Source organism: Colias philodice, chromosome 7 (genome assembly GCF_061535455.1).
Source record: "Colias philodice isolate Cphi_HAF_F1 chromosome 7, ilColPhil1 Martin Lab GWU primary, whole genome shotgun sequence".
NCBI lineage: Eukaryota > Metazoa > Arthropoda > Insecta > Lepidoptera > Pieridae > Colias > Colias philodice.
In genome coordinates, this window is record NC_143092.1 from 8,487,799 (window position 1) to 8,501,078 (window position 13,280).

General features: G+C 31.1%; 1 protein-coding gene and 1 long non-coding RNA gene across 14 annotated transcripts in view; one reads left to right on the plus strand and one right to left on the minus strand.

Annotated features, from left to right (window-relative positions):
* LOC149487219 (uncharacterized protein CG43867) overlaps positions 1–13,280 on the plus strand; it is a 251,570-nt gene that overhangs the window by 148,243 nt on the left and 90,047 nt on the right. The window contains exon 1 of one of the 13 annotated variants that reach the window (XM_089697521.1): positions 5,691–6,005. The exons of the other annotated variants lie outside the window; for them this stretch is intronic. Within the exon in view, the coding sequence (XP_089553647.1) occupies positions 5,916–6,005 (90 nt within the window). The 5' untranslated portion in view covers positions 5,691–5,915. Of the gene's footprint in view, positions 1–5,690; positions 6,006–13,280 lie in introns of those variants that run through there. 13 annotated transcript variants of the gene reach the window in all.
* LOC149487222 (uncharacterized) lies at positions 7,250–8,183 on the minus strand. The gene is made up of 2 exons (XR_016315849.1): positions 8,122–8,183; positions 7,250–8,047 (listed from the first exon to the last, which is right to left on the minus strand). It is a non-coding gene; the product is annotated as an uncharacterized LOC149487222 (long non-coding RNA).

The following is a 13,280-nucleotide window of genomic DNA, read 5'->3' on the forward strand; positions in this document are numbered from 1 at the left end:
TGCCTTTCCTTTCTGTGTTATTATGTACCTACGTATACTGTATTAAATTAATCTTTTTATATATAAAAATGAATCGCAAAATGTGTTGGTAAGCGCATAACTCGAGAACGGCTGAACCGATTTCGATAATTCTTTTTTTAATATATTCCTTGAAGTACGAGGATGGTTTTTATGTAGAGAAAACGTAAATATGTACCACGGGCGAAGCCGGGGCGGACCGCTAGTTGCATATATATATAAAGGTAACTTATTTATGTATCATTTATTTTAATCATATTAAGATTTTATTTAATTATATGCGTGAAGCATAAAATTTCCAAAAATTGCAACAGAAATCAGCATAAAATCGCTAATATAATAATAATATGTCTTTACGTAAATCGAATATCAGCAAATACTGAGTTCCATTCGATCGCGACTCAATTATCATAATGAATTCCATCCGAGCTCCTGTCGTGTCAACGTTAATATTATTACAAGTTCTGGTAATTTCATTACGAATTTATCTTATTCTGACTTTTACTTCCAATTTTATAGGTATTGTTGGAAATTATAATTAAAACATTTCATTAAGGTAGGTTGTTCGTTTTGCATGCATGCAACATAAAGAGGAAAAGCTCTATGCTAAATTCTAAACATTACTATAACAAAAAGAAATCTTTGTTTACAATGTCTACCAAATAAAATAAAACAAATATTGTTTGATAAATTATAAATAGATAATTTAATCACGTTTGTAACAATGCACTTCGAAACAATTTAACTATTTATATTTTAAACAAATTGTTAATATATTCGTATATATCTGAAGTCCAACCAATAGTTTCAAACCCTTTCCTTTGCAGTAGTACAATACAATTGGTTGAAATTCAAACGACTTGGAACATCGCGATTACAGTGGCTCCCACAGTTTGAATTTTATTATTATTGAATTTTCTTCCGCGAAAATGCTTTGCGACTTACATTTAAATAAGTGAGAAATATACTGGTGTATCTTTGTTTATTATTCGTAAAATGTTATATTCAAAATATTAGAAATTTTCAAGGCTTTGCTAGGCGTTTACGTAAAAAAAGCTTTTTCTTCTCGGGAAAGTTATGATTGTCCCTATTCCCTTTCCCTACCTGTATTTAAATTTCAAATATCATAAGTATGAGTAGTGTGTCTAATAATAGAATTAATTATATCATGACATACGTATCTAACTACTAAGGTATTTCCTGAAATCTTCAGCATTCTTTTGCACCAACTCTTATACTGAACTTTCACCAAATCATTATGTTCTCAGTTCGTTTTATATAAATAAAGTATACCCAATTCCATCAAATAATACACAAAAATAAAATATAGTCTGATTTATTTGTCGTGACATCGAAAGCTCGTTCAACATTCGTAAGAACCTTTCAGCTTTAGGTAAATATGTGATTTTGGAAATAGCAAGTGGGTTATATTTATTTTGACTCACTCGTTTGAGTATCAAAATCAAATACAGAACTAGTTTGAATATAAATTACACAACTTGGAAATATATCTCTAGATAGAATATTGTGACCTATTTGAACGATATTTAAAGGGCTTTGTATTGATTATTTATTTACGTTGGTTCGTTATTTATATGAGATATTTGCATTAACTGACATTTATCGTATTACATAACAATATTTCATAAGTTTTGGATTGCAATAAACAAATAGTATAAACACTGTTTGTAGGTGGTGGATTTGAATGATTCCCTACAAATATAAATAAAACTTAAGAATTGGTCCTATAATATTTTTAAGAGTGTATTAATAAATTGTTTGTCATAAACAAGATTTGGGGTAGAATACTGAACCATGTGATAAAATAGTAGGAAGTATTATTTAAAAAAATCTTTATTATATTTAAATAGTCCTGACTTAATATATTCTGGCATTCATTAAAAATAATATGTAAATATGTACTATAATATTATTCAGCTTAGTAATAGAACACATAAGATTGCTTATATTCAATATTTTGTTGTACACACCATGTTTTTATAAACGCAAATTAAATTTATTCACAGAAGATTCATATCTTCAGGCAAAAGGGGTGTGTACAGAGACAGTCAGTTTACAAGGTAAATACAATTACCTCCTGGAGTATTCGCTGAATTTTTGCGCTGGAAATATTCATGCCTCGATTAATTTTTAGCTAACGAAGTCTCCTTTAAGTTTTTGTTTATTCCAGTTCCTGATTTTGTGTACATCAGACATCTGAAGGCAAGCGTGTTTAAGTTATAGTTATATAATAAGTCAAAGATATGGACGTCTAGAAACTTCTGCTTAGTTCTAGAACTTTTCAGAACTAATGCACTTGTTAAAGAGTAATTTCGTATAATGCGTCGCACAAATACCAATTAATATTTTCATTTATGTAGAGTATACTAGGTGACCCAACAAACATTGATATGTAAAGACACCTATAACACGTTAGTGGTATAAGAAATTGATGTTGTTCTCTGACCTACTGAATATGCCAGAAATCCATCGAAATTGGCCAACTCTGTAACACGAATATTTAATACAGATAGTTAACCAACTTCATATGATATCGATTTATCTTCAATCCTGTTGGAGTTAATAGCACATCTGCGGCTTATTGTTGTTGATGAGACTGATGGCTGTCCCTTATCATAAGTCGTACTTAGTGTCGAACGCTCTAATAGCTCCCTCGATGTGTATACAGTGATGTATCACATGGTTTTGATAATAGAGCACATAGTTATTTTGTTTGATATAACATTATTAGTAGGATATGATTGGAAATAAAAATTTTACCAAATTTTAATCGATCTCAATAAAATAAATTATTATATCTTAGTCTTTCTACTGTCTTTTTTACTTCATGAGAACATCCTTAAATAAGAAAATGTCGTGTATTTACATTAGAATGCTATAAAAATAAATAATAAATTCAACTCTGGTACATCGTACAACAATTAATCAATATAACTAATCTATACTTTATATTATAAAGCTGAAGAGTTTGTTTGTTTGAACGCGCTATTCTCAGGAACTACTGGTCCGATTTGAAAAATTCTTTCGGTGTAAGATAGCCCATTTATCGAGGAAGGCTATATGCTATAATCATCACGCTAAGACCAACAGGAGCGGAGCAATGCGAGTGAAACCGCGAGGTACAGCTAGTTAGGTATATATTCAAAACTATTATCAAAATACATATATCTATTATTTATTATTATACCGTAATGCGTACCGTAAGACGTTAGTTAAGGTTAAATACATAAATATAACTCTAAATGAAGCATCCATTCAGTATTCACCAATAATCAAAGTATCGTACTACTATAATATTCCCTATAATGTGGTCTATGTCCATTTAGACACGCTGCTAGCTCAATTTGAAGTCTGTAGCGTGCTGTAGCGGTGGATTTGTCACGTATTCACTTTAATTGTTGACCACAGTCGAGATGCAACCTGCCTTTTAGTATATGACAATGATTGTATCGTCATGATGAATATAATAGCTTTAAAAAGTATATCTTAGTTATATCTTCATGACGATTGATAACTGAAGTGAGTATGTATTGAATATGTAATTATAATTGAAATGATATAAAAGTTATATGATATTTTAATGGTTTTATAAAAATAATAATGTAGTTTAGCCTAAGGAGTAAGTTATTACTATAACAAATTAATCCTATTAAAAATTGCTCTATATAAAAGACGAAATCATGAGTATATTATAGTATTGTATGCTTCTTAAATAAAAAATGCCCTCGTAGCTTTTAAAAAGGTTTCAGATCAAACAAAGAGAAAAACAGATTTTATTATATTATGTTCATTAAACCTATATTAAGTGCTTTTTTATTATTTTTTTTATTAAATAAACACTAACATTAAAGGATATAAACTAGCGATATAATCGTAGGAGATATAGCTTGGCTCTAGCTAATTGCGAATGCAAATGAGCCGGGGGTTTAAGGTAAGCTTAAATTATGCTGCCTTTCTTGCGATACCTTAACGTTGATTGCATTCAATGTTCTATTCAGTAAGAACTAGGTTACTTGCAACTTTTATTACATAGAAGCACTAGGTTATAAGCTTGTGAAGGGTAAAATGTAGAAGTTAATGAATTAATAAGAGAGAGGAAGCTGTGGAGTATAAGAAAGTGTAGGCAAATGTTTTCTTTAAGAAAAATTGTTTCACTTCTTGAATTGAACTAGGTTATCAATGTAGATTTAATTATAAGGTCGAAAATAATAGCAGAGTCTATTCTATTTGCCTTCGCCGAAAGGCATTTACCTACTTCAAATAAAAAAAAAATATCTTTTTTTGGGGAGTTTTAATTTCATTAGTTTTTTTTTGTTGATTATATTTATTTTTACATTTAGATTGAAATAAATGCAAAACTATTCTACTTATCAATTTTTATATCATAAAATTTGATTCACAAGTATTATTTATTTATATAGAAACTGAAAGCTTCATAATATTGATGTTGCTAACTCCAGAACTTTCCTCTTAACGTCGAGGCGCATCAATCTCTGTCTATCAATTATGAGATTAACTCTCTCCGGGATGTTGGAATTTATAATCGAGTTTGTAACTTAAAATTGTAACGCTTTATAGATAGAAAGATTATTTATCTATATAATCTACTATATAAAAATAAGTCGGGTTTTCCTTCCTGACGCTATAACTCCAGAACGCACGAACCGATTTCCACGGTTTTGCATTCGTTGGAAAGGTCTCGTGCTCCGTGAGGTTTATAGCAAAGAAAAGGTGTCTCTGGTGGCGAAACGGAGTTCGCCCGGTTTGCTTGTTTATTATAAATGATTAATAATTATAGGCAAATAAAATACAAGAACATTTAATTAATAATTCTACAATTACATGTAAGCTTACTTACAGATCAACTGGTTATGTAAGAGCAATATTTAAAAAAATAAAAATCGTACCTAAGAAATTAAAATGGCATTGAATAATCACATAAATTAATATTGTTGAGTTTGTTGCACGAAAAAAGCATCATTAGCATTGCCTGTTCAATTTTTTTTATAAATAGAGGAATAATAAAAAAAAATTAAAACGCAACATTTAATAATATTAAATAGACCTTTAAGTTTTGAAAATCATAATACAATAGCATTTTTAAAACAATATTTCAATACATAAATTTCCATTTCCTCTTCATGTCTCTATGTACATAAACTATTCGTTCGGAAATGCATTATATTTTCTTTCAAACAGATACATTGAAAGTTCTTCTACAAGATTGTTGACTTTGACGTTCGTAAATTTTATATTTCTATAGAGATTCACAAAGAAAGCTCGCTACATTGTAATAAGTTGTCTTGACGGGTGATATTTATCACTTTCAATATTGTATTGTGTTTGTTCAATACGCTTTGTCAATTTTAAATGCAATTTGATATTATAATTTAATACAAAGTAGACAAAATGAAGTGTTAGCTTAAAAATTTGGTCTGACAACTGAGGCTATTTTTATAAATTAATTACGTACATATAATTCATTCATAAATGAATCTTATGGTAGTAAACAAACGTCCACTATTAAATAGAAAATATTGAACGATTTCAGTACCTACTTGTAAAGTAACTCTGAACACCACGATAACATTTTTAAACATTTACATGTAATATTGAGACCTATATGTAACGTATTAAAATTTTCCAGTCATAGAAAAACATCTAGTCATTAATTGCTCATTGAATCATGTAGAAACTTAAGTGTAATAGTGATAAGTGGCGATCTGTGTACAACAATGTGAACAAAAATGTGTGCATACTGGTACTGAAAAAAAGGTGCGGTCTCTATTCGTCGAATTTGACAATTCCTGAATTTGAATTTGGAATGCAGCTAGTGTGCTGGCACATACATATACACGGTGGGGTGCGGCTCACCTATGACGAACAACAATAACGGAATGAACGGGAGTGCGGGAGGGCTGCCCTCCGCAGCCGACATGGACTCCCTCGAAGAAATGCTACGTAAGGTAAGGAATGTCGCTAAACATTGTATGCAAATTGTAACTGAAATGTGGAAGTACTTTGTAATATGTTAATTTTAATGAATTGTTACTACAATATATTATTAAACATTAAGTGGTTTTGTCGTAAAGCATAAAAAATAATAGCTGTGAATTTGAGTTTTCAGATAGCTAGAAAAATATCAGACAAAATTATATCGTATGTAATCTACTAATGGAAAAGGAGCAGATGCATTTCATATCTGTCTTACTGATAATTATTTTCAGAGATGTTTGTTCATATACGTACCATGAGGAAGAGTTTCTTATCATTTGGAAAAGGCACTATTTCCAAATGTCTACCGAAGAACCAACTCATCGTTTCTTATAACGTCCAAGAACTAACATCGTTATAAGTCTATATTTACGAAGCAGTCATTCTCATCTATTTCCTGATTTCTAAATAACAATACGGCGTCATATATCAAAATAACAAATGAACGTCGCAGCCGGTCACTATCCATCATTTGTCTCACGCGCGAGGTAAAGTGACGTGTCACTTACGGCGAATTAATTAAACTGCATTTACCTATTCATTACGCGGAGTGGCCCTATTCGCGTTAAGACGATACACAAAAAAAAATCCACTGCTTGGCGGGCGGAGTCTAATAGCTCGCTATCGCGAACGCGGGTGTGCGCGAAGTCATTCTTACAAACTCGCCGCGCTGCCGCTGGCCGACTCGGGACAAACATGTATGGAGTCGTCATACAGTTATAATATTGTCATACATTTATTTAATTGTTGATTTATTGGTTTTATTTTCTTGCTTATAAACAAATAATCTTCTTTTTAACAACTACTTAGACATTATTAATAATTATTAATTATTATTATTTCGTAATGTTTACTTTATTACAAAATAATACAGGTTATAAATAATCTTTAAAATAACAAAAAATATTGTTACTCTGAAAAAATGAAATGGTACCTAATTACGCGGACTACTGAATTGATTTAGATATAGAATTTGATGCTGACGTAGATATTACATCATGCCCAGAAATGAAAGGTACTATTTCTGAAAGAAGTTATAAACCCTAATTCTTCTCAGTCAAAGTCAAGAGTGGAAGATATCGCTAATACAGTAAAACTGATGCGAAACTTTGGATGTTAATTTGTATATTTTTTTGTTAGTTGTTACTTAATCACGTCAAGACTACATTACCAATTTTGATAAAATATAGCTAATTGCCTGGATTTACACATAGGATACTTTTTATCCGAACTGAACACTTCTGTGGGATAAAACAGGATTCACGATATAACCTAATTCCACGCGGGCAAAGCCGCGGTCGGAATGATATTTTTTTAAATAAAAAAATTGTTAAAAAAAAACACAAAATATATTGACGCATGTATTTATTTTTTGCACTCTATTATAATTGTAATTATTCATTACAAATAATCAAAATAAAATAGCCAGAACAAAGTTAGGCCCTGGTAGGGTAGGTAGGCAGGTACAGCAATGTGAGACGAACACTGGCTTATTTATACCAATAATAATGTATTATAAACATTAAATTAAGTTTACAACAAAAATACATAATATTAGCTAATGTGAAAACGAATCAACCAATCATCCCACAACAATGAAATGTGCACACAAATATTCATCCAAATCGGTTCATGTGATTAGGAGGAGTGACTGCAGCGCCATCTTCCGGGCCCAATTGTGTTTCCAGATCACCCAGGAACTCAATTTAATATACTTACACAAAATTTTTCGAAATGAAAACTCACATTACTATGTAAATATGAATATAAACCTGTTTTAGTACTAAGCAATTTCCCGCACAGGTGTAGTAAGTATAAATGAAATAAATATCAACATCAAACTCTTTATACAACATACTTATATACCACCTATTAAGAAATGTAATTCTTGAAATTTTTTCGTATTTTTTTAAATATAATACTACTCCAATGAGCTCCTGTTCCATATTACGGCCGCCATACTTCCACTAAGTTCACCATGATTTTTTATTTCTTTGCACTTTGTTGCTTTTTGCTAAAAATGGAATCATGCGATAAAACCAGTAGAGCGTTGATAACATACATTTTTGACTGAATAAAGGTACTTACGAAGGAGTGGGTTCACATTGTGAACAATCAGTGGGTTTATTTTCCTTCTGGATTCCGGATTTCCGAAAAGATTACCTATGCTATAAATGAAAAAAATCTTACACATTCGTTATGTACTTAAAACAGGGGTACATATCAAACATCGTCTATAATACAATTATCATCAAATTTAAAATAAAACCAACTTACTTCATTAATTTGTTCCAATTGTAAGCATTCTTTTTCCTCCAACCTTTATGTTTCTTCTTCTTATTTTCTTTATTGTCCCCATTTGTCTCATTTTGTCTTATTGTGTTGTCACCCTTTTTTACGATGGCGCGAGCGACACAAGTTCCCCGTATGACGGCCGTAGCGGGAATGACTCGTGCAGCGATCGGGGTAGGAAGGTACAGGGCGGCTCTCGCTATATTGGCTGGTCAGGCGCTAATTTCAAGTATTTCTTGTTTATTTCAAAACCATCGCATATTTCAAAATTCTAAAACGGTAGACGTATAGGTTGTATATTTTATAGTTAATATCCAAAAAGTCGTAACTTTACGTTTGTTATTTTGAAGATGCCAGAGATTAAAAAAAAATAACAATGAGAACTTTGTATTTTTTTTCTATCGAGAAAATATCATGGAATCATGTTTCTAAAACGGTAGACGTATTGTGTTACTATTGAACTTTCTTGTCAAGAATTTTCATCACGACAACTTTAATAATATAAAAATTACGAAGGTTTAAAAAGGGCCGTAAATGTTAGAAAAATTAATTCATCACCTTAAAGAGACCGCACGTATGTGGAGCTTATATTCAGAACGTTCGTGTATCCTTTCAGAACGTTTCTGGCGCGCTTATTGAAGAATGGAATTGTAATTATACAAAAAGTAATAAATTCTACTGTAACAAAATACTCTAATTGTCTGATAGAGCTATGATAATTCCGGTTGTAAAGCTATAAAAATAATTAATAAAACATTACGATCGCTTGTTACTTTAACTAAAAGCGATCGTGATATTTTATTAATTACAGCAATCTTTTATAGTTTTATCAGTTCACATATTTTTCATTAGTGCATGAAAATATTGAACACCTTATTAAAAAGTAAAAAATCCCCATTAACATTAATTATTATTTTGGGGATATAATTAACTTTTACTTTACTATAATACGAACTTAAAAACGCATCAAATCCAATTTTCCAACATCACAATTTTTACAATCCTCACATTAAACATGCATTTCAACGCTCCACATTATGACGTCATAAATTCAAAATGGCGGACTGAGCTGGGTAATTAACAAACACACACTTGGCCATTCTTGACATGGTTAATGAGCGTGAACTCTGGCCATTTAACTGGCTTGCACTTAGTCTAATATATCTACGCCCCGCGGCGCTACTTGCGGAGATGCATCGCTTGCTAGTTCATTTAATTAAATCTTAATTTATTATAAGGGTATGTATAAGGCTGGCTTTTATAGAAAATAGGGCGTCAACTTTTTATACACTTTAATAGCTGATTTATGTCTCTAGACATATTTTGAAGGTGCTGATAGCTCTACTAAACTGTGAATAGTAAAATGTGTCTTGCTTAAATGAATAACAGTGACTTAAATTTTTAAATTTTTAAAAGTAATGACGAAGCTTTTCATGTGCGAACGGCAAGCCTGAATCAGACAATACATACAATAGTTTTCTCTCATATCTATCCAAATTTATAGATTACTAGCGACCCGCCCCGGCTTCGCACGGGTGCAATGCTGATACTAATATAAACACTACAGAAAAACTGTGAACGTTGTATATAAAAACATAGCGGCCCGGCCGGCCGGTACCGTCGCAAACGCTACGTCCCGTAATTTTTAAATCTGTAATATCTTCGAAAATATTCACTTAAATCATACGGTGTAAAAGGCCATATAGATCTATATTAAATGAACAATGTATTCAAGGTATTTAATTGGTTAAGGATTAATGCTGTATTGGTTAAAATCGCATCGAAAATTAGCCATTATTTGTCGTAAAAAGTAAATGACAAAAAAAAGTTATTGTGGGTTACCCATAAGAGATAGACATATACCATCGCGGACTTTTCTGTAGACCTTTTCAATGTGTATAATAGTTAGTACATTATTTTCATAAAACTCGTAGGGTTCAGCCTGCGTTTGCAATGTAAGCGGAAAAAATGTAATTTTTTACGACATCACATTAGAAACCTCAAAAATAACAGTACTTCTCCACTATTTAATGGATGTTATTATACATATAAACCTTCCTCTTGAATCACTCTATCTATTAAAAAAACCGCATCAAAATCCGTTGCGTATTTTCAAAGATTTAAGCGTACAAAGGGACATAGGGACATAAGGACATAGGGACAGGGAAAGCGACTTTGTTTTATACTATGTAGTGATAGTGAATTTCTTCTATTTGAGTCTTATAATGACGATATGGTGCTATTTACAGAAATAACCTTCGAGTTTTTTAGTAAATTTTTCACAGACATTTCAATATAACTACTACAGGGGAATAGTAACATTTTTATACAAAAACAATTCAGGAATGATCCATCTATCGGGCTTTGAAATAAAACGTCAAGCGCGTGCCTGCTCCAGGGCATATTTTGCACGAGATCGTGTCGTCAAGCTGTCTGCGCTCGTTGTGTTGTTTTTTAATAGCTTTTGTTGTTTTTACTCACCTTGCCTAGCAATACTCCAGTTTTAATATTACAATGGTTAATGCATTTTTCAGTGGATGACTTTTTAATTATACTGTTTAAATATATTGAAAGTGCCATTTTCTTTTGTTTGGTTTATTTTCAGGTTATATTAACAAAATAATAAAGCGTTAAAATAAACCCGGAATACCTTTGGAGACAATTAAAGTAAGTATCATTAAATTTGTAACATTCACAACATAAAAAATTTCTTTCATAAAAATAACAGATGAGGATATGTTTTTCTAACCCCGGATCTTTCCATTTCTGAAATTCAAATAATATTATATTTATATATTATGGCAAAAGTAAATTACACTCCAAATAAGTTACATTAGCTGTGTCGGTCTTTTTGTCTACTCTATCCCATTCATAATGCTACAGGTAAATTAGCTTGGAGAAATTTTTGCGTTTGTAGTAGTGTATGGTCAGCAAATAAAATAAAACAACATTTTATTTTTAGTTTTTATTTTATACAGGGTTACTTGTAAAACACCAGCAACCTCGCAGGACAAGATAGCTAACATCATAAATAACAACATTTGTTCTACGACTTTTGGCATAACGCAATAAATTATTTTTAAATGATTTTTTAAACTTTTATTGTACTCTCCTTACATTTGTAAGTCTATGTTCTATTAATTATCGGATGGACGACGCGACGCCCCCTTCCCCCTCTCGTTCGCTTTTTGTTTACGTAATTTTTGGGAGGCGTAGAGTTTATAATATTCAGACGGAAAATTAAATGAATATTTATTTTTGTATGAAAATAAAATCTAACAAATTATCAAAAGTCGAAATGTTGTTACTTATGATGTTAGCTATCTTGTCCTGCGAGGTTGCCGGTGTTTTACAAGTAACCCTGTATATATAAGGGATTTTAAATTAAACTATATGTGTTTCTCCTCTGAAAAAGATGAGACTTTATTTTAATATTTGCACATTTAACATACATATAACTTTTACATTAACAATGTTACTAAAATGAAAAATTTACTAACCTGAAAAAGAAACGACATTTAAAGTTTAATTCTTTAGTTTGAGAAGTCAAAGGCTTGCCTCGACCATGTTTTAACACTGGAGCCATATTGAATTAACAATATAAAGTTACAACACTTACACACAAATTAAACACTAGTTATGGCCCTGCCTTCATACAAAACTGCTGAATACGCCGTTCGCACGGGAATAGAATGTGGATGCGATTTCCCTTATAGCATCCAAGCTTACGTCTTTATAATTATTAAACTGTATAAATTCATTCTTTAACTCCGGTCTGCATCGTGCAGACATGGGTGTAAAAGTCTCATTTTAGCTATTAAATGTAGTTTTTAAGTACATCTGAGTTTTCATTTGGGGCCTCCGGCTGCGGGACATGTAATTCACTTCAACAAATATTATAACAATAATAACAAATAATAACAACAATCAACAAATACAAAATTTATCAATTAAACTACGTACATAATAATTATAATTTTTGAATGAAATGTGCTTTATGTTCTAACGCTACCAAACGACTGCACGTGGCACCTGCGGACAGCGTAAACTGGTTTATTCTGGTTTTGTGCGTGTTTCCACTTTCCACTATCAAGTGACGATTTATTTATTTGTTTTGTTTCGTAATTATTATGGTCAAATATTAATTATGAAACAAATTATTATGGACACGATATTTTATTGTTTCACGGTAGTCGCCTTGTCGTTTGCTCAAGGACGTAAAATTGAATGATATATTTTTTTTTATAAAGTCAAAACCATTTTCTTTCAAATAAAAACTTGTTTTTATTGAAAACAAAAGTGTTGCTAGGAATAAGTATAAAGTTAAATAGTAATGTTAGGATATCGAAACATTTTTGTATAGGCCAGAACGATATAGTGGAAACGCGCTCTAAGATCTGAGTAATATACACACCACTACATATGCAAAAATTTCTCCAAGCTAATTTACCTGTAATTAATGCTGTCTCTATCGCACAAAGCTTTTAGCTAATGAGCAATCTTTAATTTAGACTTTTTGTATCACGGAAATATAAAAATACAAGGACAAAGGGAATATAGATTTTAATCAACGTGATTTCATGTAAATGCAACGTTTTCAATTCTCTTTTTTATCATCGGAGATCAGAATAATACAGTTCTAGATTTTAGGATTTGTCCATACAAGCATGTTTGTTTAATTATGTTTTTATAACGGAAACAAACAGTTTCTAAAACGGAGACAGAGCTGTTATGATTGCTGTTTTATTATGATAAATGTCTGCATTGAAAATATAAGTTGATATTATGATTAGCTCGCTGAGATATATCGAGTTCAATTCACCTTAAAAACATTAAAATGGTCTGGAACCTGTATTCCAATGTGTATTTAAACCATCAACTTAAAGATCTTTTTCAAATACCATACTATTTGTTTATCATATAATGCGCAGTGCACACGAACGATTAAAATATTC